This window comes from Pyrus communis, chromosome 3 (genome assembly GCF_041283825.1).
Source record: "Pyrus communis isolate YQ-2024b chromosome 3, ASM4128382v1, whole genome shotgun sequence".
Classification (NCBI taxonomy): Eukaryota; Viridiplantae; Streptophyta; class Magnoliopsida; order Rosales; family Rosaceae; genus Pyrus; species Pyrus communis.
The window spans coordinates 30,011,421-30,039,274 of NC_142567.1; the positions used below are offsets into that span (position 1 = coordinate 30,011,421).

Consider the following 27,854-nt stretch of genomic DNA (forward strand, 5'->3'; position numbering starts at 1 on the left):
TAAATGCAAATCATATGTTGTGTCAATGTCACCAGTAGAAAATATAAGCACGTTAATTAATATTTAAGTAATAATTCAATCATCAACAATCACATCATATAATTTGCAAAATATGATTTAAATAACTAGTCACTTTAGCATTACCCTTTTTCACACACACACACATATATATATAGTATGTCGCACTGATTAATTATAGTGGGATATAAAGTAGTTCGTTGTAATTAAATAAGAAATGTTTCGTACCAAAATGCATGCACATATACATATATATTTCATATATGTATATTGCAGACAGACAGCCTATATATAAACGCTTTAGTTTTGTTTCCTTGGACAGATAATATATACACTGTTTCATGTATATGTGGGAACTAAACAAAACACAAGCTTTAGACTTTTCAAGGAATTCTTTTTGTTATTAACTCATCAAACCCCTTTTGCATTTTGGTATTTTCAAGTCAACTTGTAGGACATAGCTCTAACTATAGAAGCGAATGCATGGAAGTTTCAAAGACTTTCAACTTTCACTTTCGAATATACACGTATATAGAACAAATTCAATAGAGACCAATATAATTAACACAACAATCCAAATTAATCATGTCCAACAACTCATCATATCCATCCAAAACACTACACATGTGAACACACATCATCCATATCAAACTAACAACTTACGTATGAATAGATAGAGGAATGCATTTGTTTCATCACCCTCAAGTGGTGGTAATATGCTCACCGTTTTATTTATCACTATTAGAAGAGCTTAAATTTTAAAATTTGTGTTAATCCACTATATATATCTTGAAATCATCACCCTCAAGTGGTGGTAATATGCTCACCGTTTTATTTATCACTATTAGAAGAGCTTAAATTTTAAAATTTGTGTTAATCCACTATATATATCTTGAAATTTAAACTCATCTAACAGTAATAAATAGGGTGGTGAGCAAAAATATTTCTCAGATAGATGTGATGTTATTTGGACACACGTGTTAAGACTAACACAAACGAAACTTAAATAACAGCAGGGTCAACCTATATTAGAGCATGTATTAACAAGTGTGTCACTTTTGTATTTCCAAGTAATTTTACTTTTAGATATATATAAGTGAATTCTATCTTCTAGTAAACCCTTTGGTTTATATGCAGCGAATTAAAAGCTTGCGAGTTAAGCAACGTTACCCATATTACTTGGAGGTACCACGATTCTATATAATGACATAAGTGCTGGCGACTATATGTGAGAGTCAATCTCACTTTGTAAATTGACTATGATTTCAAGTGAAAATGACACATATAGACAATAAATTATGTGATAGCTTTCATGATATATATGAGAATTGTCTTACGCGTATATTGAGATTGTTCAAATTATGATGAAGTCAAAGACTTAAAATATTACTAGTCTGCTAGATGGATTCACATGAAAAAGAAAATAGTAATTAAGATAGTAGATATTAATCACAACAAATTTTGAACTTTTTATACTAATTCCTTAAGTGATAGTATTTAATAATTTATATGTTTATGTATATGTAACTTCATCATGAACTTTTTATTTTAATCTTTTTAGAACGGGTAATATGTTGTTATATTTTGTCATTTGCAAAACCATTTAAAATTTATATTTTGTCATTTGTATGTACTTTTGGGCACATATCAGATTTGCCTACTTGGTCAAGTATCAAAATTATGAATTCTTACAATTTCTCAGAAAGAGGGGAAGAAGGAAGAAAAAACAAACAAAAACATAAAGTTTTATTTTTTGGTAAAACAAAATTTAAAGGAAAAAGAAAATTCTTTCAAATTTTGGTTCTTTTCCCAGTAAAATCCCCAAGTCCACGTGGTTGGAATGGGAAAATGGACTCTCTCTCTATTTCTCTCTCTCTCTCTCTCTCTCTCTCTCTCTCTAACCTGTGATGTTCCTATATATTATGCATCAATGGAAGGGAGAGTTTGAAAAGCACAAGAGCTTTGTACAGCAAGGAAGGAAGAGAGAAACCAACTCTTCTTTTAATCCAAAAGAACCCTTTCAATCCAAACCAAACCAATCCAACTCTCTCACTCGCCATTCAAATTCAAAACCTTCGTTTCTATTTTTACACAAAAATCTCTGTCTACTCTTTCGTTGGCTGCAAAATCCTCCTTTTAAGGTAAGCATGCGCCCTTTAATTCTGTACATAATTTCGCATTTCGCTCTTCTTTTTCTACTTGTATTGTCTGTTTGCTGTTTGGTAAAATGAAGTTAGAAATGGTAAAAGTTTCTTTCTTGGGTGAAAGTTTGGGTCTTTATGATATTTTGATGAAATGGGTTTCTCTGGGTTTGCTCGAGTTCATGCAAATGTGCTTGTTCTTCAGTGATTTTTGTTTGAGTTTGAGTTACCAAGTAATGGGTTTTGTGGATCCCTGCTCCTTGCTTAATGGGTTTGTATGCAAAGTTTGATCCAATAATGCAAAGGATTATTCACTAAATGTGGATTCATGGTCTTTTTCAATGGGTTATGCAGAAGCATAAAATGATACCTCTTGTTCTTCAATTGTTTGCACATTGACAGATTTTACCTTATAGGCAATGCTATTAGGAGAAAATAGATAATGCAATTGCATCTGGATGTGTATGTTTCGTTACCTTTTCGGTTGTATGCTAAATCTTCTCATAGGCTATAGGTTTTGTGGATCCAAGTTCTTTTCATGGTGGGATAATTTAACTGCATGTTTACACCGATAGCAGCTTGATTTACCTTCATTCATGCTTTTTTGCTGTATGATGGATTGTCTGATATGAATTGTTCACTAAACCTCATTTATTTTGTTCTCTCAGGATTCCGAGTTGTCTGGGTTGCTAAAACTGCTTTCACTGTCGAATGGGGATTTCCTTTTCTTGCCCATTTTCGCAGTACGGTGATTTGGAAAGTGGGTTAGAATCAGTCATTGTAAGGTCTATCAGCTTTGGACACGATGAAGTTAAAACTCCGGTTAGATCAGTTAGTTTCAATAGTGGTGATGCAGAACCCACAATAATGAAATCCTTAGGTTCTGGAAAGATGACACTTGAAACTTCTGTTAGCTTTAAAGGGAGAGAGTTAGAGAAAATGATGTTGCACAAGGCTCCTTCGTTAGAAAAGAGCAAGAACGATGCATCATTCAGCCCTTTCAGCAAAGAAATGAACGTTGCACCAATCAGCCCCATTAGAAAAGAGACTGACATTCACTCCCCAAGATCAGATAGTCCTCTGGGGATGGTCCGGCCCTCGCAACTTTTGGATCCCGCCAGCCCCAAACACATGGCCGCAATTAAATTGCAGAAGGTATACAAAAGCTTCCGAACCAGACGAAAGCTAGCAGATTGTGCAGTTCTTGTTGAACAGAGCTGGTATGCATTTCATTATCATGTGCTAACTAATCTTTCCATTTTATCAAAAAAAAAAATAAAAATTAATGTGCTTTTATCTTATTAATTTTAAATTCTTTGAAATAATTTAGGTGGAAGCTATTAGATTTCGCTGAGCTCAAGCGGAGTTCTATTTCATTCTTTGAAATCGAGAAACATGAAACTGCCATTTCGCGTTGGTCTAGAGCAAGGACCAGAGCCGCAAAGGTAAAATTTTAACAGATTACTATACTTCACTTTTTAAGTTTCTCATAATTTTTTCAGGAAAACTAAGAATTTCTTTGTCACTGCAGGTTGGAAAAGGTCTATCAAAGAATGAAAAAGCACAAAAGCTTGCTTTGCAGCACTGGCTTGAGGCGGTAAGTTGATTGCATTTGACTCTTGATTTTTTTCTTCTTCTATCTGTTATGACTCATGAGCCATTACTGATCTCGATTCTTTGTTATTGATTAAAAACAGATTGATCCAAGGCATCGGTACGGACATAACCTACACTTTTACTACGTTAAATGGCTTCACTGTCAGAGTAGAGAACCGTTCTTCTACTGGCTAGACATAGGAGAAGGGAAGGAAGTAAATCTTGTTGAAAAATGCCCTCGATCGAAACTTCAACAGCAGTGTATCAAGTACCTCGGACCGGTGAGCCCTTATGTTCTTATTGATGATCATTTAATCTGTTTCTTCTCCAATTTTGTTACTGATTTTTATTCTTCTCAATGTAGATGGAAAGAATGGCCTATGAAGTTGTTTTGGAGGATGGAAAATTATTCTTCAAGCAATCAGGGGAGCTCCTCCATACAACCGGAGAATCCGATGGTGCCAAATGGATTTTTGTCCTCAGTGCTTCTAGAACCTTATATGTAGGCAAGAAAAAGAAGGGGACATTTCAGCATTCAAGTTTTTTGGCTGGAGGAGCCACATCTGCTGCTGGGAGATTAGTTGTTGAACACGGTATCATTAAGGTATGGCTATAGTACGAGAAACTCGTAAAATCTTCCTACTCCTTGCGTACATACCATCGTTTTGATGGCAGAGATTGACATATTGTGATTGTTTCTAACGTTGATTTCTTGTTAATTTTGTACAGGCTGTTTGGCCTCACAGTGGTCACTATCGGCCTACAGAAGAAAATTTCAGAGACTTTCTTTCATTCCTTGAAGAGAACAACGTGGATCTTACAGATGTTAAGGTATAAATTAAGAAAAATAAAACTTTATATTCTTTTACTACGATTTAATAGGTTTCAAGAGAAAATTAGTGGAAATCTTTATACTAATAATCCCGCTTTTCTGTTATTTTCAGTTAAGTCCTGTTGATGAGGAAGAGGAGGGTTCGCTTGGCAAGAAAAGAAGCAGTGCTCATATTAGATGCAACTCATCTGAGGAGGACTTGCTCCCAAATGTATGTGATTTAAAGACTGAAGAGACTATTGACGAAGACTTGATTCCGGAGGACACTGATTCAGTAGGACAAGCTGCTGCAATCGACTCTCATATGTCAAGCCGGCCCCACTGTTTTAGCAGAAAATTGTCTAATCTTGCAATACGAAACAGGGAAAGGTATTTGGAGAAGGTAGAGAGCGCAACTCAACCTGCTGGTTCAAGTTGCAGCGGTATTCCAGTAGAAAATCCAGTTGATGGTTATGAAACGGTGGATGAAACTCTCCCATCGGAACAGGATTACATGGTTTCAAAGAAGAACCTATTTGAAGAAAACCATGAGGAGAAGGAGGAAGAAGCGGTTCCTCAAGAATCAATTCTCAAAAGGATTAACTCACACAAGGGAATGGAATCATTCCAACTTGGAAGGCAGTTATCATGCAAATGGACAACGGGAGCTGGACCTCGCATTGGTTGTGTGAGGGACTATCCCTCGGAGCTCCAGTTCCGAGCACTGGAGCACGTGAACTTGTCTCCACGAAGTGCTGCCGGTTTGAGGTCATACTTCTCTCCTCAGATCACCAGTGCGTTGAGTCCAAGGGTGTTGACACCCACAAAATGTGTTGGGGAGGTGGAAGCACTCGTAAGCTCCCCGGCACTTGAGAGAGGAAAGTTTTCTTCAAAAAGCATTAGCCTTCCTAGAACTCAGTCCTTCCAACTTTTTACGGGAAGTAGAGCAACCGCCATTGCTAATGTCTCATGACTGAAAAATATAGATTCATTTATTCTTTTGTGTATAGAAAATATGATAAAGCAACAATTTTGTTTGTTCATGCCTTCATCTTGTAGACTTGTACAAAAGGAGATGGCAAAATCCTAGAATATTGGTGGGTTTGATTCCCTTTTAATTCTAATACAATCAAGATTCAATTTTTTCTTCATGTACTGTCAACCTCGTGACATTCCCTACTTCTTGCACTTACTATATTTTCTAACCGTATTTGTACCACTTCTTAGAGGCATGGCTCACCAACATATGTGGATCTCATCTCTAATAGAGAGATGGTATAAATATGGTAAGAGTAGCGTTTTTACTATTTGAAGATCACAATACTTGATGATAGTAAAGTGAGAATAACCCTTCAATATCACTGAGGAGTTTTTAACATGGGCTTTAATTGAGTTAGGGTTTTGTTTAATTTCAATTTCATTTTTTGGATTTCGTTTAAAATTTTGATTTCAGTCTCATTAGTTTGATTCCAATTCAACAAATTTGTGCAACGTAGAGTTTTCTGAATAAAGGGTTGATCTTTGAATTGGGGCTCTTTTGTTTGTTGCTGTTGCTTGACAGACACATAAAAATCTAAACCTTTAGCTTTATGTGATGGTGATTGCTTGCTGCAAATATGATAGGCAGCGTGGAAAAAAAATGAAGACCCAGTCATTGGTTTACTTTTCCTCAGTTTTCGTTTGGGAAGACGTTTGTGCTGTTTACCTCTTTCCTCTCTTTTTTTTTTTTTTTTTTCAAACGAAAAAAATCATATCATACCATGTTGGGTTGAAATTACTCACTCTATCAACAAATCGTGTTGATATGAACCCTTTTTTCAAACAATAGCTTCTAGATTTAGATTAAAAATTTGATTTATATTAGTGCTGCTTTTGCATTTTTCCCTCCTACCAATTTGTTCCTTTGTTGTTTGGGGGGGGGGGGGGAGGGGGGGGGGGGGTGTGTTGGGGTTGGGGTGGGGCCGAGCTGAACGTGGAAAATTAAACAAGGCCAATCGGTCATGGTATAATAAGTACCTTGCGGAAAACAACTACGACCATCTAGAAAAGTTTGAGTACACAAAGAAGCCACAACACTTTTACTTGCAAGTTTTTACCTCCAAAGGTGGCAGCAGTCATGGAAGCTCTGAGAATTTCATCTCTTCCATCACTGCAACTCCCCTCCAAATTTGACAAATCCCAACCCAAAAAACTTACTTTCTCTGGTTTTAACCCGCAACTCAGTTCACCCTTTTCACTGTTTCAAAGAACTGCATCATCAGCATGCAAGACTTTCAACGCCGCCGTACAATCCTTTTCGACCGAGCCTGCTAACCCACCCGACTTATCACTCGAGAACCCGACCCAAGAGGAGAAATTCGACTGGTACGCCCAATGGTATCCTCTGATGCCCGTTTGTGATCTTGATAAGAGGGTCCCACATGGAAAGAAGGTTTTGGGGATAGACGTGGTGGTGTGGTGGGACCGGAACGAGAGTGCTTGGAAGGTTTTCGATGATGCTTGTCCGCACAGGTTGGCGCCGTTGTCGGAAGGGAGGATTGATCAGTGGGGCAGATTGCAGTGTGTCTATCATGGTTGGTGTTTTAATGGCTCCGGTGACTGCAAGTTCATCCCTCAAGCACCAACTGATGGCCCTCCGGTAAATAATTCTTGAACGAAATCCTTCACCTTCATGCAAGTAATACACACACACGCACGCGCGCGCGCACACACACACACACACACATATATATATATAGCTACTTATGGTTACGGTAAACCTTCATACAAGTTAATCAGATAGACTGCTAGAGATGCCACATAATACCATAGTTTTGAATAGAAGTATGATTTTGGTTTCTCTAGTTTCGGGCGAAGTTCCTCTTTGATTTCTGTAGTTTCAGTTGCGATCTGACGTTTTTGTGTTGTAGCTTACTAATTGTTGCAGTTCAAGGACAATGGCTTAATTATGTTAATCCATCTAATTCCTCAACTATGACAATTTGGCAGTTGAAATTCATTTATTATTTCACCATACATCAAATCTAGTGAGTTACTTATCACCCAATCCTAGAGACGAACTGTGGCCTTAGTAATAGTAATAGTATCCAAGTTTGAATCGAAACTCCTATGGTTGTTCTTCTTGCAGAAATGGTTCTATGGCAATAAACTACATGCTGTGCATGATTTGTAGTTTAAATAAGATGAATAGGGATGACGCTTTCACCTTAATATGCAGATTCACACGAATAAAAAAGCGTGTGTAGCTGCTTATCCAACAACGGTGCAGAATGGCATTGTGTGGTTTTGGCCAAATTCCGATCCTCAATACAAAGATGTTCTTGCAGATAAAAAACCTCCCTACATACCTGAACTAGATGATCCATCGTATAGTGGTCCAATGGGAAACAAAGAGATTCCTTGTTAAAATATGAACCTGCTAGGGTTTCGTGGGTTCTAGGGTTTAAGCCGTGAGAGAGAAGTGTTGAAGATGTTTTCGTATATATTTTCTTCACAGGAAGTACAAGCTTTATACAATAAGAATTAGACTATTCTAGGAAGTCTACTTATACAAGGATTACATAAATCAATCTATTCCTATAATAAAGGAAACAATCATACTCCAAGATATTGTCGCTTAATACTCCCCCTCAAGGTGGAATGTGAATGTCAATCACACCCATCTTGCCAAGTAATGAGTGAAACATCCCTTGTCCAAGCGGCTTGGTAAATATGTCAGCCAACTGTGCTCCAGTTCGAACGTAAGCTGTCGTGATAACCCCTGATTGAATACGTTCACGAACAACATGGCAATCGATCTCTATGTGTTTGGTACGCTCGTGGAACACAGGATTGGCTGCTATATGAAGAGCCGCTTGATTGTCACAATGCAGTTTTGCTGGCACATGATGATCAACTCGTAAGTCAGCCAACAAGTATTTCATCCATGTAAGCTCACACGTCGCAGAGGCCATGGCACGATACTCCGCTTCTGCTGAAGACCTGCTAGGGTTTCGTGGGTTCTAGGGTTTAAGCCGTGAGAGAGAAGTGTTGAAGATGTTTTCGTATATATTTTCTTCACAGGAAGTACAAGCTTTATACAATAAGAATTAGACTATTCTAGGAAGTCTACTTATACAAGGATTACATAAATCAATCTATTCCTATAATAAAGGAAACAATCATACTCCAAGATATTGTCGCTTAATATTCCTTACGGGTAAGTAAAGATATATTTTTTCAACTAGTTCCGATATGAAACTATTTCTCTACTGAGTAAGAAACCTTGTGAATCTGCATCCAGGTCTTATTTCCTCTTTCATGTCGAAGAATTTTTAGGTGTATCGATATGTAATATCGATTATTCTTATGTGACTAATTGATTCGAGAAAGCTTTGGTATGGGGAATTTTCATTTTTCAGCTTTTCCTCTTTTTAACTTTGCTTGTTATCTTTATTGCAATTCCAGGTATGAGGTCTTGATTGAAAATCTTATGGACCCTGCTCATGTTCCATATGCACATTATGGAATATTATTGCAACCAGAAAAACCCAAAGGCAAATACTAGTTTATGCATCGCTTTCATTAAGTTAATTTCGCTTTGTGTAGGAGGTTCAGGATGATTTACATTTCATTTCTTTACAGTGAAAGCTGATAGATAAGGAGGTAAACTATTGGATTTGAGTGTTCAGAAGTTAGACGTAAATGGTTTCATCGCAAAGCAGGAATGGGGTCGAAGTAAATTTTTGTCACCATGTGTGTTCTACGTTTCTCCTCTTGATCCGCTTGAGCAGGGTGATGTGGCTGCATCATCATCTGAAACCAAAAGGGTAGAACATTCTATTTTTTGTTCAAATCCTTTAGCTTTTTATCCTTGTACATCTGTTTATGTGTCTGGTGATTTGTGTAGGTGCCATCAGCCCAGGGGCCACTTGTTGTAGTTTTTATTTGCATCCCAGTTAGTCCGGGTAATAGCAGGCTGATATGGACCTTCCCAGGAAACTTCGGCATATGGATTGACAGGATTGTTCCGCGGTGGATGTTTCATATTGGACACAATCTGGTTCTGGACTCCGATTTATGTCTTCTTCATGTTGAGGTGACTTTTAACTCTTGATAGTAGGTTTAGAAATTATCTTGCTTTTCACTTGCTGAATGTGTAAGACACTACTTTTTCGGTTGAGGGTTTTCTTCTGAACAATAAGAAAAATATTCGAACGAGTTAAAATATGCAGCTGCATGACCACGGAATAAAAGTCTTAGTCGAATCTTTTATCGCAGTTATTCTTGCCTGACACCTGAGTTCTTTGTACAGGAACGTAAGATAATGGAAGCCGGCCCTGCCCAGTGGCAGAAAGCATGTTTTGTGCCAACAAAGTCAGATGCCCTCGTGGTTGGTTTCAGAAAATGGTTAAACAAGTATGCTGGCGGTCAGGTAGATTGGAGAGGCAAGTTCAGTGGGGCTCTTCCCCCCTCTCCTCCTACAGAACAGTTGCTGGATAGGTAACTTTCACATAGTTATGAAGCAGGACTTAAACAACAATTTGATTACTTAGTTTCAGAAAATTAGAGCAGTTTTTACTCCTTTCCTGGAAATAACTTCAAGTATCTCTCAGTTTGTTCTTCGAATCTTCAGCCATTAATAGATATAGAATTTTCCGGCACACATTAAAAAATTTGGGTTTATTAGTTGAAATGCAAGCATTTGCCTTACCAGGTTGTGTTGTGGCCTTGAGAACCAAGTTAGAGTGTGTTAAAACTTAAAGTCGTATATTGTTGAATCATCATCGATGGGTTTTTGCACAACCCTTTCAGGTACTGGTCCCATGTGGTGAACTGCAGCAGTTGCAGCGCCGGATACAAAGGTGTGAAAGTGCTTGAAGTTGTCTTGCAGGTCGTCGCTCTTTCTTTAGTTGGAATTGTTGCAGCAACCAAGCAGGCTGCCATATCGGTGGCTGCAAGAACTATGCTCGTTGCAGCTGCTATACTGTCATTCGCAGCTTCAAAATGGTTGGCTCATTTTATCTACAAACAGTTTCACTTTCATGACTACAACCATGCTCTTCGGTGATCTGGTTAAGCTTTGCTCACTGCGCATAAGGCGTTTGGGGTTAGGTATGTTTTTTTTATAACCATTCTGCTGTGTTGTGAGAATAAATAACTTAAGAAAAACATGAAAGTGTTCGGTAAACTCATAAAAGTGCTTTTAGTAAAAAAAAAACATTGTATCAAGAATGTTTGGTAAACTTTTATATAAAACTATTGAGTGTGTAAGATAATAAAAAATGACATGTTGTTGGATGATCATTAATTTAATTAAGTAGTTAAAAACTCAAAATATTGGTCAATTCCAATTTAATCTGTCTTACTTTACCTAGCCCCTGTTCTAAATAATTATCATGGAAAAAAAATTTATAATATTGAAATATGGTAGTTAAAATAGGATAGTACTATCCGCACACTTATTTTGATCTCTCAAACATTTTTGTTAATTTTTGTCATTGATATTCTTCAATTCATTCAATTCGACACCCGAAAATTGAGAGGTGTGTGTAAGAAGTAAAAATGGTGTGTGGATAATTTTACCCCTTAAGAATGAGGATCCCGGGGATCCTCTAATCGTGTCCGTTTATTGTATATCGTACGGTCATAAATCATTGTAAATTCATTTATTTAAAATTGAATATAAATAGTACTTGATGAAAACTAACCGCACAACATACGATAAACAGACATGATTGGAGGATTCTCGGGATCCTCATAAAGAGAATCCAGTGAGGATCCTCATCCAACCCTTAAAATACCATCGAATATATAATAATAGTGTTGTCATTCTCGGGTTAACTGAAATACCATTAACTATATCGTACATACTTCAAAGAGAATAAATATGTACAAGTTCAATATAAAAATAATTTAATTAGATGCATTCATCAAACTAGTGACTATGCTATTTCTTAATGCTTCCATCTATCTTTGATCATGGTGATTTAAGTCGTCATCTTCTTCTTCGTTACTATAGCTCTCTTTACTAAAACCTTCAGAGTCATCAAAATGCCTATCTCGTATGGAACGTATCTCCTATCATGTTTAGAATGCCTCTTTATATAGTTACAAAGAGTCATTGTGGCAATGCACAATTGATATGTAACATGGAAACCAAAATAAGAAAATTGAAAGAACAAACAATGATTAACCCAAACAAAGCAACAGAACTTAGGATTAATTAAGTGGAGCAACGAAAAAAGAAAAGGTTTGGCTCTTCTAGTGTGTTTCTGAAGAAGGTGGGGATTTTCCTCAGTTTCTTCGGCTGTTTACCATGTGGGCTAATCACTATAATTATTTTATCAACAATACTTGACTACTCAAAGATAAATAGAAACGCATACTCAAAATTTCTCAAAATTGTTCATTATTAATTTATAGAACTTCGTGTTTATAATCAGAACCGTTCATATTATAAATCATCCAGAGATGTGTAAGAATAAAAAAATGTAGACTCCCAAGTCTCACTTTTGAATGATGCCTTGAGTTATTACAGTTGATATTGAGCTGCAACCCATTTGTTTATGTTAAATTTCAATTTTTCTTCAATAGTCCATACATATTAGTAATGTAGAAAATAGACGATGAAAATTGAAAGGAATAAATACTATTTTAATTAACTTGTCAATTTTATGGATAAATTGTCAGACTATCCAGTAGTCCAAACTACTGAACATGAACTTGCTGAATTCATGGCCAATAGTGATGATGAATCTCCTTGACGATGAGTAAAAGCAATCATTGAGAGAGCTAGGTTTTTATATAAATCTGGCGTGACATTGATCATTTAAAAATAATTTTTCACATGATAATAATTTTGAACAATACTATGTTTAACCTCTTCGGTTGAAAATGATCTAATGTGAAATCCATGGTCATGTTAATGTTTGTGTTCCATATCTATGGAGGGGAGATTATGATACCCCGAATCTCACATCGGAATTGCGTGGGAAGATCTTGGGGAGTCGAGTGATGTTTTGTACCTGAGAACTCAACTTCAGCTAGCACTTTTGAACGAGTTCTTGCACGTTTTTACAAGCTCTTGTTTAAGGCCCAAAGAAAAAGTTGGTCGAAATTTTAGGCCCTCTCAAATCCATGCATCCAAAGGGGCCCTAACAAAAGTATGAGCCCTACTAAACGACTGACGTGGGCAAATGCAAGCAGTGCAAGTCAAACAGTCAAAGACAAGCCAGCGGCCAGCTAGCCGAAACCTCCTTCCGTCCCTTGCAGCTGAAGCTCCCTAAGTCCAACACTCCTCCGCTTCTACACTCCAAATCTGTCTCGCACGACATTAACATCCAACCCACCGTCCTCAAAACAAAAGTAAACAAAAACAAACACTCCAGTAAAACTAAAAGTCTCACACTTTGGTCTCTCTGTGCAGATCTCGTCAATCGATCACCTGTAAGTAAATCCCCAACTCCGAATCTCTGTTTTCCTTTCCCCATCCCATTTTCTTCCACTTTCTCTCAAAACCCACCATTTTTTTCATGTATTCATAAGATCTTATCAGTTTTCCCACCTGGGTTTTCTCGAAAACTCATGAAAGAATCGAATCGGACCACCGAGCCCATCGGGCAAAACATCATCAAACTCATCAGCAATCTCTGTTTCTCTGTTTTTGTATTTTCGGTGCTTATAATTACTGTAATTGCCATCACCTACCAACCCCCAGATCCATGGCTGGAGTCAGCTCCGGCCTTAACAAAACTCTTCACCGCTTCCGAGAACGCCACTTTCAAAAATGACGACTCTGTCCTCAAAACCGGCGAGGATTTACCTCTTTCCCCCGCCGTTCCTGCGCCTTCTTCGGGTTTTGCAATCACGGAGGCTGTGATTGCGAAAGCCGAAGCCGAGGTCTCTAGTTCGACCAATTCGACCGTGTCGGACGGGTTGAATTGTGAGGATTTGGAGAGAGTGAATTGCTCTGACCCACGGGCTTTGATTGCGGTGGAGAGATTTAATTTGAGGTTGTTTAAGAACATTGTCTTCTTGGAGTATCAGACGCCTGTTAATGGGTCGAAAGAGGATGAATGTGACGTGTTGTGGAAATTTAGGAACAGAAAGGAGAAGTCTTGGAGGAAGTATAGGGATTTTAGGAGGTTTAAGCTCGGATTCGGAGTGAATTGTACTTATAAGGTGGTGCACGCCAGAGGGTGGCATTCAGGTATTAATGCGAGGAGGGCGAGGATGATTAGTAGCAATGGCACCAGGGGTGGTGGGAATGCTAAAATCGCCCCACCAGTTCGTGATGAACAGATCAATGATACAATCCCTAGCTTGGGATCGGATAGGAATTTTAGGAGGGGGAGGTACTTGTACTATTCGCGTGGAGGGGATTATTGCAAGGGGATGAATCAGTTCCAATGGAGTTTCTTGTGTGGTTTAGGTGAGGCTATGTATTTGAACAGGACGTTTGTGATGGATTTGAGTGTCTGCTTGGCGGGGAGTTATACTGCGAGTAATAAAGATGAGGAGGAGAAAGATTTTCGGTATTACTTTGATTATGAACATCTGAAGGAAACTGCCTCGATTGTGGATGAGGTTGAATTTCTGCAGGATTGGAAGAAGTGGGATCGGAGCCATAAGAGGAAAGTGCCCGTTAAGAAGGTTGCGAGCCATAAGGTGACCCCAATGCAACTCAAGAAAGAGAGGAGCACGATTATATGGAGGCAGTTTGATGGTCCGGAGCCAGAGAACTACTGGTACAGGGTATGCGAAGGACAGGCTGCTAAGTACGTTCAGAGGCCGTGGCATGCCCTGTGGAAATCAAAGAGATTGATGAATATTGTTACAGAGATAAGTGGGAAAATGGACTGGGATTTTGATGCTGTTCATGTTGTGCGAGGAGAGAAGGCACAGAATAAGGAGCTTTGGCCTCACCTCGATCATGATACATCCCCCGACATGCTTCTTGAGAAGGTTAAGACGATGGTGCAGCCTTGGAGGAATCTTTATATAGCCACCAATGAACCGTTCTACAATTACTTCGATAAACTGAGGTCGCAGTACAAGGTTCATTTGCTTGATGACTACAAAGAACTTTGGAGTAACACAAGTGAATGGTACAATGAGACTAGCATTTTAAACAACGGACGACCAGTTGACTTTGATGGATACATGAGGGTTGAAGTGGATACCGAGGTTCTTTACAGGGCAAAGACGCGTGTGGAAACATTCTATAATTTGACGGCAGATTGCAAGGACGGAATCAACACATGCTGACCCAGGTTGGAGAAACATATAGTTCCTTATTCCATATTTTGATTCACTTTTCGAATGATACAGTTGAATTCGTGTGAGGCTTATTGCTGTTGTTTGCTTGTTCTTTTATTGTATTGGATGTTGGCAATTCATATTGATCATCAAAGGCTATATATGTTGTATTATTGATCACATCAAAGCCTATATCAGTTTTATCTCTTAGAAGTTGTAGTCAATTCCATTGAGCGAAAATTTGAATTGAAAAGTGGAGTCAAAGGTCTAGATCGATGCAGCACGTTTAGATTTACATTTCAACCTGCAGATAATTTGAAACTTTTTGCATCGGTTTAACTCCAAAATTCCTCATGTAGCCATATCGTTCGCCTTTGGTGTTCTTAGTTTTACAGAATGCTTAAACAGTTTATAGTTTTATGCATATGGGAATGAAGAATTATGTCTTAAGAGGCACATTTGTTATTTCATCTGGAAGGAAATACCATATCAATTGTATCAATTACATCCACAATCTCAAGACGCAAATTAAACTATAGAAAATCAAATGTAATTAAATTCAATCCTTGCTTTCATCTAAAACAAACCATTTGCATGGTTTTCCTCCACATTCCAGTTTTGGGGAGCCACTTGATTATGCAAAGGTATGTATTCCTGCAGAAAAAAGAAAAAGAAAACATGAACTGCCTTCAAAGCAGAAATTGATGTAAAGCTAAGAGCATCTCCAATGCTTGTCCTCAATGGTGTTTCCACATTGAAGTAATTTCGGGAATGCTTTTGTAAGGGCGAAAAGTGCTTCCAGATAACCAAAAGTGCTTATGGTTTCTAAAAGCAGTTTTTGGTGCTGGACAAGGAAACCAACTAGAAAGCACTTCAGATAGCAAATATTGTGTTGAACTTTTACTAGAAGCGTTTATGAGCAGAAGTACTTTCTAAAACGGGAATTTGACATGGAATAGTATGAAAGGAGAGAGTGATACCAGTACCTCCATCTTCTGTATCAGCTCTGTAGCAGTTTTTGCAGATATGACAATATTCCTAGAAGATAAATTGATAAACCCCTCTTCCACACCTTTGTCAAACAGACGAAGCAAGCAATCATAATACCCATCAATGTTCAAGAGACCCACCTGATTTTTGCAGACAAAAATATGTGGTATATTCATATGTTAATGTCAAGGTTACAAATTCATAAATGACATAGATTTGGTGGGTTATTATTGAAAAAGGTGAAATGTCCTTTTCCTAGTGCAAGGGTATGCTAATAAGGATTTGTCAAGGAAAGAGTAGGGCTCAATCACATTATATATGGGCCTAAAAATGGTTGCCAAGTTTTATCCATGGCCATCCTTATCACATATCCATGGCTATCAAGCTGAAAGCAAGATCTGACTTATAACCAAATAGAGCTAAATACTTGCTAGCTAATTTGAATGGATGGCAACTAAGAAGAGGAGTGCTAAGGTCAGCTGCGCGGTGGCGCGCGAGCAATTTTTGACCTTACAACGCATTTAGACCTCATAGTGAGGATAGTGAGGTTGATATGTATGTACGATTATAAACTGTATATGCGTTTAATATGACAGATCGTAGCAAGATTCATTAAGAAATTGAAAGTTCTATTATCAATTTTTAAAGAATCTATTGTCTTATCACAAATGATGGATCTACAATCAAGATCACATAATTAGATCACGAATATGTGAACTTATACAGCAACTGTCACCTAAGACCCAGTTCCCTCCATTGCATAGAATGTGCAATGATATTTTCCCTTCCAAATTAATAGGTTATTTCACGTGCACGCCATCGAACAAGAAGCCGAGGAGAGCTAGATGAATGTGTAGGGTGGAGTTCTTAGGACCTAGGATGGACCCTTTTTATAATCATTTCAAATGAAAAGCTTATATATACCAAGAAGTTTTTAGTTTTGATGAACTTTCACATGTAGCAGTAATTATTACAAGAACGAAAAACAATGATATGAAAAACATGTTTGACTAATAATACCACTATAGGTGTGATTGTACACGTCCAAGATTTACCTTAACACATTATATTCGATGAATAAATATGTCATGTGGTCTTCTTTTCCGCAAAAAGAAAAAACCAAGTGAATTCTATTTTCTTTTTTTTAACAAATTTCATAAAAAAAATTCCACAAACATGTGAGAAATTATAGGATAATGATTATTCCCTTCCCCTTAGTAATATCGTTTGTTTTTTTTTTTAAAAAAAAGAAAAATTATAGATTAAATTTTGTAAACTAAATGACATGGAAATTGATAATTGGATTATTACTTAAAAGTTGATAATCGTGTTATTCCTATTGATGACGCATCATTTAGTTTGCAAAACTTGTCTACAAAGATTTTCCAGGGTGCCAGGAATACAGTCCGGTACACTAAGTGTTATAATACAAGTGATTGGAAACTTAAAAATAAAAAAATAAAAAAAAACTTCTAACCACTTATACTATAAAATTTAGTATAATGGGCTGTAATCCGGGCACATTGAAAAGTTTCTAGAAAGAGCGGAGTGGGGAGGAATCTTATTGTTTCTTACAATCATTTTGTTGTGGAAAATTTGTACGAATTATTTAAATTTTCCAAATAACTGAGTAAACAATATTATCATTAAGGATGCCTATAGTTTAGGGTTATGCATGCCTCCTCACCCTATAGTTCATGCAATCAAATTATATATGCTAAGTCCAATAATTCTAATTAGGTTATTAGCTAGCTAGTTAATTAGTTAATCCCAACAAAAATTGACAACTGAAAATAAAATTAATATGCAATTGTTGATACAATATGTACATATAGTAATATACTACTTACTGGTTTATGATGGATTCCAAGCTGAGACCATGTTATCATCTCAAGCAACTCTTCCATGGTTCCATACCCACCTATAGTAATTCGCAGTCAAGCCAGGCAAATATAGAATTAATTAACAATGAAAATGCATGATACATACATGCATGCAGCTTAATTAATTAACAATTAACTATCATCAGAAGTTTATACATACTCTGATATTTGTAACTTTAGTTAATTTGTTTTGCTGGTTAATTAATTCAAATTAATACTGTAATTAAGGAAGCATATGAAACATGTGTGTGTGTGTGTGTATGCATATATATACCAGGCAATGCAATGAAAGCATCAGCTCGACGTGCCATCTCAGCCTTTCTTTCATGCATATCCGATACAACCAATACTTCTCCTACTGAATTACCTGATATCTAAATAACATTCAATCACAACACAAAACAAATACTCATGAGTTAGCATTTATATGTGTGCAGAATACAGAGAGAGAGAGAGAGAGAGAGAGAGAGAGAGAGAGAGAGAGAACCTCAAGGGGAATTAGGACTGTTGGGATTACTCTAGCCAAAGCAAAAACAAGAATATTAATCACTTGATTAATTAACTAAAGATTCGCAAATCATATTAGCTAAGAATATATATCTTCAAAATCCAAAGTTTTCTATTTTTATAATATTCGTGCTCATTGATTAGTCTTATCTTACCCAAGAACATGACATCCGCCATCATAAACTGTTTGAGAAACCAACCCCATCAACCCTACACTTCCTCCTCCATACACCAAATCCATCTTCCTCTCCACCTGCAAAATTAATCGATTAACTAAGAACCCTTGCAATTAAAACCCTCAAATCCATCAAGCAAATTCAATAATTAAACAAAACAAATCAATTTATTAATTAACCAGTGTGTTTTATTTTATATATATATATATATATATATATATAGGTTAGAAGTACCAACCAGTTCTTTCCCAAGTTGAAGAGCTGCATCACTGAATATCTTTCTGTGCCCTGAATTACTTCCACAAAATACACACATCCTTTTGAACTTACCCATCAATTGCATGTTTCTGCTGAATAAGTCGCAGACCCTCTAATATTAAGATGTCTACCTATATACACACACCCATATATATACTCGATTTAACAATTCTTTGTACTGTAGAACTTGCATGACACGTGAGAGGTGATGCTATATATGTATGTATGTATGCATGCATGCATGCATGTATGTATGTATGAGGTCCCACGTATATGAAAATAATGCAAGTATTTATCAATTTTCAGTCAAACAAGATTCTGCCTTTCTTTCAGTCACTTGTATTCTATATCTCATTTGTGTTTGGTGGGTGCACCAATAATATATATACCCTTCTCGATCTGCACCTTCATTAATTTTTAGATTTTGATCAAAGTCCTTTGACTTTGTACACATCAACATATTAGCATTAATCAATTTCCATGTCAAGTATTTTACATTTTAAATTAAACATTATATTAAATATTGTAATATAGACATCCTTTAAAGTAATTTTTTTTGTCCGAACATTTAAAACAATTAAATAAAATAAATTACCATATTTATGGGATAAAAAATCCCATAAGATTTGAACTTTAACGTTTTATGGGATTAAACAACAAACTCCACCATTAGAAAAGAATTGTTTTTTTTATTGAATGTCATGATAAAAGATAAATGTTCCTATAAGAATGTACCCATGTACAATTATAGTAATTCACAAGAATGTATCCATAAACAATTTCAACATTAAAACCCATATGTAACAAAAACAAGAAAAACAATTTGCCCATATAAATTCTTAATGTAAAAAATAATTAAAGGATAGAAAAATGGAAGCAAACCATAAGACCAAATTACTTAAGAGTACATACTATATAAATCTTATAGGAAAAAGTTATACATATATGGGTACAAAAAAAAATAAAAAGTTACAATGGTAGTATATAATAAAAGTTGGGTACATGGATTAAGGAACAAGAGAAGAGAATGTATCCAATGAAATTAAAATTGCATTCAGAGCAATATAAATGTTCATTTGTTACGATTTTGCAATATGATGGTCATAGAGAAAAAATAAGTTTGAAATTTTTTTGGTGAAATTTAAATTTGAAGATACATATTCAATATAATAATGTTGAATTTGAATACAAGCATAAATTTGAGTGAGAAAATTTTGGGATTTTCAATTACAAATGTGATAATGTGGGAGAAATTATAAATTAAAATTTGTTGTAAAAAAAAATAAAAAGATGACATGGAAGTATTTTATAGTAAAATGCTGAGGTGTACAAAGTCAAGAAGTCAAGGGACTTTGATCAAAAACTGAAAACCAATAAAGTTTCATTCTATAAACATTGGTGACTAGGGATTGGATCCTAATTTTTCCTAGAATTTATGTAGAGGAGATTCATCGCTTACTTTGATTTGGAAAAATCTTATTTGATCAACTAATTAAGCTCTTTTATTGTATTCAAATGCCAAATATATTGGAAGAGGTTTCAATTTAGAAATCTCACTCCTAATTGAGAGAGGGAGGGGGGGGGGGGGATGGGGAACTAATAAAAAGTCCAAAAAAAACTTTAGTTTTAATAAAGAATGACAAATAAAAGTATAGTGAATAGTATAAAAAAAAGGTAAAAATATGATTTTTCGTTAAAAATGAACAGTACCAAAAATGTTTCGTACCTTCTCTTGCCAATATCGCTTAAATAAATAATGAAAATAAAAACAAAATTACATTTTGATATGATATTGTCTTTTGACAGACCTATCTTGTGGCTAAAAACGTATTGACTCAATCGTACTAATTAGTTTAAATGGTATACTTTAAAATATCCTTTAATTTTTCAACATATATATAGAGTATTTTATTCACACGTTCATTTTTACTTCCCACACTCTTGTTAATTGTTGTCCATTAATTTTCTTCAATTCGTTCGATCGAATGGCCAAAAATTGAGAAAATTGCGTAAAAGATAAAAATGGATATGCGAATAGTACCATCCTATATATACATACATAGCAAAATTTAGGGAAATTCTCATTAGCATGCATGCACTTTTAGCACATTGACCGCCTAATCATAAGCAGTCGTATCAATATGTCATATTGCTGGTCACTCCTTTTGGTTTAATTATGACCACGCTTCAATCCTATTTGATAATCTTGATGATTATTATGGTGCTTAATCCCATTGTATAATTTGCTATGCATGATTCTCAAAAGTTTTATATGTTGATATAGCCATTTTTCTTCAATTCAAGCTAATATATATAGCAAAAATGAAACTTTTGACGTAGATGTAGATAACAAGTTATATCAACCGCGACGTCATAATTAGGGTTGGGCACGAGTTGGGCCGGGCCCAATTTTAAAAGGATCAGACCAGACTCGAGTTTAAAAGAAACGAGAAAGGCCTGGGTGGGTACAAGAAATTCTAATACGAGAACCGAACCTAACTCGGCTCGTTTGAAACGGGCCAGTTCGAGTTGGGTCCACGAGTCTTTTTTTTTTTCTTTTTTTTTTTCTCTTCTTCTTTAGCTCTCTCAAATCTCGATCATTCCAGGAGATGTTGGACCACCACCTTCTCCACAAAGGGTCTTCAACAAAAAGGTCGTCCCTTCCGCTCTTGCCCTTAAGCTTAGATCCTTCGTGTCGCCAACGTGATCTCTGACGAATTTAATCATCGAAAATCTGATGTCATCTCGCCGGAGACAAGAGAGAGTAGAGATGATGGAGGGCGAAAGAGGCGTCTCGTTCCCTGTCGTCTTCTCCTACGATGAGACCGAGACCGATATCGGCGACCTCGTCGTTTACCCAAAGCTTGATTTCCCGCGGTTCCTGTCGGTTCTAAGCCACAAGATCAAAATCTTGCTGGGGCAGTTCACTGTTTTTCTATCCTCGCCGGAGACCAGCCAGCGAATCCCCATCACTGGCAAGGTCAACTTCAACACGATTTCCCCCGAGAAGAACTGATGCTTCCTCATGGAGCTCAAGCGGTCAAGGCAATGGAAGAATCACAATTACCAGGTCCACCGCCACCAAGACTTCCAAGAAGACGAGTGCTAATTTCTGAGATCTGGACTCATTCGAGTTGGATTGGGTGCGTATGGAAAGAAAAGAGCAGGAATGTGGAATGTGGAATGTGGATTGTGGGATTTAATCAATGGTGGAGATTAAATCTCCACATATTGGACAATAGATACGGTCCGGTCGGGGCCCAATTTGGACCTGCCCTGCCCCGCAAGTAACATAGAACGGTCCTACCCCACCCTGTTTTAGATTTATAAAAATTAGACCCGCTCTGTACCCACCTCGACCCACTTCTACATTCTCCTACCCGTGGATCCAAGACCCGTTTGCCCACCTTCATAATAGCAGGTTATTCAATCCATATATAAGTTTTTTTTCATGAATCTATAAGAACCGCATATAGCTCCCTGTGCTTGGAACACTTGCCAACTTTTTACTTTGAATATCTTATACTAAATGATCAATATTGGTGCACACTTGGGCCTAGACCATCCATGATTTAATTATGATAGGCATGATACTAAAATGGGGTTAAAGCGTGCATTATTTATGATGATTATGTACAAGAGCCCACAACGGATTTAATTAAAGTAGAAATCTCTCATGCTTTAATATGGTGCTTCACTAATCATGTTTAGTTGCCTTTGGACTTGGGCAAGTTACCTATAAAGAAATGAAAAACAAAGAACAAAGGCAGGAACAAGAGGCACCAAAAGAATTCAACTTTCTTTGTTAGGGTTGTGGAAGTTGAGAGTTCATCCTTAAATCAATTTAACAATGAAATCGCCAAACTCTTTGTAAACACGTTTTTTAAATTTCGTGTGGAATAGTTCTTCATATCTTCACAAGTCCGCCGAAGGATTACCGTCATAAGCACGACCCGTGATCAATCTTTCTTAAGATGAAATTGTCTTACAATCTGTTTTTCTTATTTTTATTAGGTATACCTTCGATATAACCGGTGCATGAATTCTTTATTCATATCTCTATCCTCATTCGACGCGAATAACGTCAAAGCTCTAATAATAGTTCAAGAAAGAAAAAGAGAAATTCAAGGTCAAAGCTTTAATAATAGTTCAAGAAAGAAAAAGAGAAATTCGATAGTGAAACAAAAACATGGGCAAATGAACATGTTGGTGAAATGTCTCTGGCTTAATTTTGTCTCTTTTCTCCATTTTACTATGAAGCAATATTGCCGACTTTATTTCATTTTAATCCTTGAGAATCTGCTACAGATTTAACATAAATCAGCATGCATCTTAGTTTTCACATGGGAAAAAACTAATGAAGGAGACAGTAAAAAGAAAGCACAACAGACTAGGATCAATGTTTGTTCCCGCCTAATTTACAATAGCCCATCATTATTTTGTCAAACCAAATAATTAGTAATTCTAATGATTGATCTATTGTCTGTAGTTTGTATTAATTATATTATTCTGCTGTATCCCATCCCATGAGTCCAAAATGTCATGCTTTAACAGGACAGAAGCAGTAAAAGCCAATGAACTAAACACAGTATGCATGCATTCTAAACATGATCTTAACTGTTCAAGTATTCAAATCATCATAAGGGACTAATCGGGTACTAATTTGAGTGCTAACGAGCATTCATTTTGTTTCTACGAATGACTCTGCATCCTTAAATCATTAGCGACAGTTTTCAGGAGCTAATGATCTGACTTATTAAATCTAATTAGCAAAGAATTAATTATTTCTCTCCCGGTTATGTACAAAATAATCCTCTAGCAAATTAATAGGCAACCAATGTAAAGAGTAAAACCATGTGCATGTAAATTTAATGAAACCTCATATCATACATCGAGCTAACGAAAATAGATATCTCTCGTGTCTCTGTGTGTGTGAAATTATGACTGTCTTAGCAATTTGTGCATGTAATACCTATAGCAATTAGTCGTCTGCTTATGACAAGTAATATGTGGATGATGTGGACGTCTTTGCTCCAAAACGATGAACCAAAACTAATGCCGGGCCACTGTTGCCTGCATGCTGATATCGGATAGAATAACCCCTCCAGTTCCATATACTACGGCACACAGGAGAAAGAACGTTAAAAATATGAGTAGTGTTATTCTTACCATGTTTTTATGAGTAATGTTATTCTTACCATGTTTTTATACCACATTTATATACTACCTTATGTGACATCTGATGTGGATAGCTACATCATTTAAATTAATCAGAATTTAATTTAAATTAAAAACATTTAATAAACCAATAATTAAAAAAAAGTTGGAATTAAATGGTGATTGAGGCATACAAGGAGTCTTCTCCTTCCTTCCCCGTTCAATCCTGCTTCTTCTCCCGTTTCTTCTTCCACGCTAGTTCTTTTACGCCATTTTCTTTTCACCCCAATTTTTTTCACTTTAGTGTGGACTACCACTCACGCCAGTACTTTTGTACCCACCCCCCTACACTACTCACACTAGACGCCTTTTTTTTTTCACCCCATAGTACAAAACCCCACCTCTCATCATCGAGTAAAAAAGCTCCACCACCTCTTTCCACCTCTGGTCTCTGAGACACGCACCGATCATGGCCGACCAAGAGTACAAATTTCTCTCACGCATTGCGTAGAATTGAATAGAATTGGTGTCAATGCAAGATTGAAGTAAATTCATGTAAGTAGTGGAAGTTACCTTCGACCCACTTTTGGCAATGGAGTCAAGAAAGGTGACGGCCTCCGTGAACTCGCCAGGCTTGCGGATGTAATTCAAGTGAGAGTCTGTGAATTTTGGGAGGGTTTTCTGGAAAAAGGAGATTGTGGGTTTGGTTTGTCATGGTAAGAATTCAGATGGGTTGCTGAATTTGGAGGGTACTATGGGTATTGGAGGTGTGAGTAGTGTGAAGTAGGTACAAAAGTACAAGAGAGGGTGTGGTAGTCCACACTAACAAGAAAAAAGCTTGGGTGAAAAAAAAATGGTGTGGAAGAAGAAACGGAGAAGAAGCAGGATTGAACGGGAAATGAAGGAGAAGATTCATCGTATGCCACTATCACCATTTAATTCTAGTTTTTTTTTTTTAATTATTGGTTTATTTAATATTTTTAATTTGAATTAAATTCTGATTAATTTAAATGATGTAACTGTCCACATCAAATGCCACATAGGTGGTATATAAATGTGATATAAAAACAGAGAAATGTTATTCTTACCATGTTTTATACCACATTTATATATCACCTTATGTCGCATCTGATGTGAACAACCACATCATTTAAATTAATCAGAATTTAATTTAAATTAAAAATATTAAATAAACCAATAATTAAAAAAAATGGGAGTTTTAACAAAACACTCCTGGTATTGTTCACTTTTAACGAAAATGATATTTTTACTCTAAAAAGTCACTCATGGTACTATTCACTTACAACACCTTTTTGTCTTTTTGATTAAAACTCAAAGTTTTCAAATCATTTTCATTAGTTTTCTCTTAAAAAAAAAAGAATTAAATGGTGATTGTGGCATACGATGAGTCTTTTCCTTCCTTTCCCGTTCAATCCTGCATCTTCTCCTTTTCTTCTTCCACGCCATTTTTTTCACCCATGTTTTTTTCTCGTTAGTGTGGACTACCACCCTCTCTTGTACTTTTTTACCCACTTCACACTACTCACACCTCCAATACCCATAATACCTTCCAAATTCAGCAACCCATATGAATTCTTACCACGACAAACCAAACCCACAATCTCCTTTTCCAGAAAAACCCTCTCGAAATTCACAAACTCTGACTTGAATTACCTCTGCAAGAATGGCGAGTTCAAGGAGGCCGTCACCGTTGTTGACTTCATTGCCAAAAGTGGGTCGAAGGTAACTTCCACTACTTACATGAATTTAATTCAATCTTGCATTGACACCAATTCTATTCAATTCTATGCAATGCGTGATAGAAATTTGTACTCTTGGTCGGCCATGATCAGTGCGTGTCTTAGAGACCAGAGGTGGAAAGAGGTGGTGGAGCTTTTTTACTCGATAATGAGAGGTGGTTTTGTACTATGGGGTGAAAAAAAAAAAAAAAAAAAAAAGGTGTATGGTGTGAGTAGTGTGGAGTGGGTAGAAAAGTACTGACGTGGGTGATAGTCCACACTAAAGTGAAAAAAAATGGCGTAAAAGAAGAAACGGGAGAAGAAGCAGGATTGAACAGGGAAGGAAGGAGAAGACTCCTAGTAAGCCACAATCATCATTTAATTCAAACTTTTTTTTAATTATTGGTTTATCAAATGTTTTTAATTTAAATTAAATTTTGATTAATTTAAATAATATGGTTATCCACATCAAATGCCACATAAGGTGGTATATGAATGTGGTACAAAAATATGGTAAGAATAACATTACTCTATAAATATAATCATAGAAAACACAAATAATTCATATCAATTACAATTCACTTGAAATAAAGGATCAAAGATACAATATAATGGCAACCAAAATTGGAACACTCTTTAAGACCATCTCCAACCAAAGGAGGGCCAGAGGGCTCATTTTAACCTTCTGACCCTCCAAGAAATTAATATTTTAATGAACAGTGCAAGGCTATATTTCTTACCGTCTCCAACCGAGGGTCAGGCCAAACATAGCACTATCACAAAAAACCATCTCCAACCCAGGGCCATAGTGTTAGATCCCACATCGCTCAGGGATGAGGATCATCTATGCCTTATATGTACATGCCCACATCCATATAGCACGAGGCCTTTTGGAAGCTCACTAGCTTCGAAGTTTCGGAACTCTAAAGTTAAGTGAGTTCGCCTGAAAGCAATTTCAGGATGGGTGACCCACTGAGAAGTTTTCGTGTGAGTTCCCAGAAACAAAACCATGATAGCGTGGTTGGGGCCCAAAGCAGACAATATCGTGCTATGGCGGAGTCGAGCCCGGGATGTGGTGGAGCCCGGGTCGGGATGTGACAATTTGGTATCAAAGCCAATCCATGGCCGGAAATGTGCCGATGAGGACGTCGGGCCCCTAAGGGAGATGGATTGTTAGATCCCACATCACCCAGGGGAGGATCCTCTGTACCTTATATATACATGCCCACCTCCATATAACACAAGGCCTTTTGGGAGCTCATTGGCTTCGAAGTTCATCAAAACTCTGAAGTTAAGTGAGTTCGCACGAGAGCAAATCCAGGATGGGTGACCCACTGGAAAATTCTCGTGTGAGTTCTTAGAAACAAAACCGTTATGGTGTGGTCGGGGCCCAAAGTGGACAATATCGTACTACGACAGAGTCGAGCCCGGGATGTGGTGGAGCCCGGATCGGGATGTGACACATAGGACCAAACATAATTTATTATTTTAATTGAATTACTATGGTTACTTAAATTAAATTACCTCAATAATTTTATAATTTTATGTACAACTCCCTAACTAAATTAAAGTCGTCTACTTCGATGATTTGATCCCCTAAGTTCCGTTTGGTTCCCAAGAAACCGGAAACAAGGACTTCACAATTGCTTCAAATACTCCTACTCTCTAAAACCAAACAGAACCATGAAAAAAAACGAATAACAGAAAACTGAAAACATGACACCTGCTTTGAAGTTGGACGTCTGACGCATTGTTTACTGAAGTGGTTTCTTCAACACTTGGAAGGTTGGTCTCAACAATCTGGCCATTCAGAAAAGAAAACAGGACAAACCCGTTTGATTTAGTCCCTGAAAACTTGGACAACCTACGAGGAATCTTAACTTGGTGGACATTTTGCGTGTTTCTTTGAGAGGAAAGTAGTGGAAAGTCCAGTTTTGACAAAGAGCGAGGGAGCTGGTGCTTGCCATGGCTTTGACGAGAGAGAGAGATAGAGAGAGAGAGAGAGGGAGAGAGAGAGAGCAATGGACTGATGAAGTTTGAAGTGAGATATGTAGAAAAAGGTATGTAGGCTAAAAAATATATTTGTTATTGATACATGATACGTGAATGTGGAAAAAATGGAAGAGAATGCTTTTTTTCTCATTATCTTTCTCTACAAGGTTACAAGGATTTATATACATGACTTCAAGTAACAAGATCAAATCACCCTAAATTAAGGGATACAAGTGTGTAGGTAGGACGGCTTATACTTTGTAGGTAGGACGGCTTATAGGACGGCTTATACTTCCAATAGTGAATAATATTATATACAATTACACAAGGACTCCAACCATATTCCT

The 27,854-nt window shown here is 36.8% G+C and overlaps 4 protein-coding genes and 1 pseudogene across 6 annotated transcripts; 4 read left to right on the plus strand and 1 right to left on the minus strand.

Moving 5' to 3' along the window:
* Positions 1 to 1,946: 1,946 nt before the first annotated feature.
* On the plus strand, positions 1,947 to 5,717 carry LOC137714179 (IQ domain-containing protein IQM2-like). Its single transcript, XM_068453458.2, has 8 exons — positions 1,947 to 2,159; positions 2,828 to 3,379; positions 3,490 to 3,604; positions 3,691 to 3,756; positions 3,857 to 4,036; positions 4,120 to 4,359; positions 4,485 to 4,586; positions 4,700 to 5,717. The coding sequence occupies exons 2-8, from the start codon at positions 2,871 to 2,873 to the stop codon at positions 5,537 to 5,539; spliced, it is 2,052 nt and encodes a 683-aa protein (XP_068309559.1). The 5' UTR covers positions 1,947 to 2,159; positions 2,828 to 2,870; the 3' UTR covers positions 5,540 to 5,717.
* Positions 5,718 to 6,529: 812 nt separating this feature from the next.
* Positions 6,530 to 7,972, plus strand: LOC148698310 (protochlorophyllide-dependent translocon component 52, chloroplastic pseudogene; annotated as a pseudogene). Its single transcript, XR_015960406.1, has 2 exons — positions 6,530 to 7,204; positions 7,784 to 7,972. The product of XR_015960406.1 is annotated as a protochlorophyllide-dependent translocon component 52, chloroplastic pseudogene (transcript).
* Positions 7,973 to 9,188: 1,216 nt separating this feature from the next.
* On the plus strand, positions 9,189 to 10,864 carry LOC137714183 (protochlorophyllide-dependent translocon component 52, chloroplastic-like). Its single transcript, XM_088691866.1, has 4 exons — positions 9,189 to 9,374; positions 9,455 to 9,643; positions 9,860 to 10,047; positions 10,360 to 10,864. Exons 2-4 carry the CDS (start codon positions 9,584 to 9,586, stop codon positions 10,613 to 10,615), a joined length of 504 nt encoding a protein of 167 aa, XP_088547992.1. The 5' UTR covers positions 9,189 to 9,374; positions 9,455 to 9,583; the 3' UTR covers positions 10,616 to 10,864.
* Positions 10,865 to 12,751: 1,887 nt separating this feature from the next.
* Positions 12,752 to 18,755, minus strand: LOC137714182 (cytokinin riboside 5'-monophosphate phosphoribohydrolase LOG8-like). Of its 2 annotated transcripts, none has more exons than XM_068453460.2 (7): positions 18,600 to 18,755; positions 18,341 to 18,438; positions 18,166 to 18,196; positions 17,953 to 18,052; positions 17,646 to 17,716; positions 15,792 to 15,935; positions 12,752 to 15,459 (listed from the first exon to the last, which is right to left on the minus strand). In XM_068453460.2, the coding sequence occupies exons 1-7, from the start codon at positions 18,702 to 18,704 to the stop codon at positions 15,382 to 15,384; spliced, it is 627 nt and encodes a 208-aa protein (XP_068309561.1). In that variant the 5' UTR covers positions 18,705 to 18,755; the 3' UTR covers positions 12,752 to 15,381. The 2 variants fall into 2 exon arrangements, with proteins under 2 accessions (XP_068309561.1, XP_088547991.1); XM_088691865.1 differs by having other exon boundaries at positions 15,786 to 15,935.
* LOC137714180 (uncharacterized) lies at positions 13,132 to 14,985 on the plus strand. Its single transcript, XM_068453459.2, has one exon. The coding sequence runs from the start codon at positions 13,132 to 13,134 to the stop codon at positions 14,812 to 14,814; it is 1,683 nt and encodes a 560-aa protein (XP_068309560.1). The 3' UTR covers positions 14,815 to 14,985.
* Positions 18,756 to 27,854: the final 9,099 nt, after the last annotated feature.

Excerpts from the sequence above, each read along its gene's own strand:
- LOC137714180 (XM_068453459.2), top strand. The coding sequence starts at position 13,132 with ATGAAAGAATCGAATCGGACCACCGAGCCCATCGGGCAAAACATCATC.
- LOC137714183 (XM_088691866.1), top strand. The coding sequence starts at position 9,584 with ATGTTTCATATTGGACACAATCTGGTTCTGGACTCCGATTTATGTCTT. Across the intron at positions 9,644-9,859 it reads TATGTCTTCTTCATGTTGAG|GAACGTAAGATAATGGAAGC; the intron begins GTGACTTTTAAC and ends TTCTTTGTACAG. Across the intron at positions 10,048-10,359 it reads ACAGAACAGTTGCTGGATAG|GTACTGGTCCCATGTGGTGA; the intron begins GTAACTTTCACA and ends CAACCCTTTCAG.
- LOC137714179 (XM_068453458.2), top strand. The coding sequence starts at position 2,871 with ATGGGGATTTCCTTTTCTTGCCCATTTTCGCAGTACGGTGATTTGGAA. Across the intron at positions 3,757-3,856 it reads TGCAGCACTGGCTTGAGGCG|ATTGATCCAAGGCATCGGTA; the intron begins GTAAGTTGATTG and ends GATTAAAAACAG. Across the intron at positions 4,587-4,699 it reads TGGATCTTACAGATGTTAAG|TTAAGTCCTGTTGATGAGGA; the intron begins GTATAAATTAAG and ends TGTTATTTTCAG.
- LOC137714182 (XM_088691865.1), bottom strand. The coding sequence starts at position 18,704 with ATGCAATTGATGGGTAAGTTCAAAAGGATGTGTGTATTTTGTGGAAGT. Across the intron at positions 17,717-17,952 it reads TGCTTTCATTGCATTGCCTG|GTGGGTATGGAACCATGGAA; the intron begins GTATATATATGC and ends GAATTACTATAG. Across the intron at positions 15,460-15,785 it reads TACAGAAGATGGAGGTACTG|GAATACATACCTTTGCATAA; the intron begins GTATCACTCTCT and ends TTTTTTCTGCAG.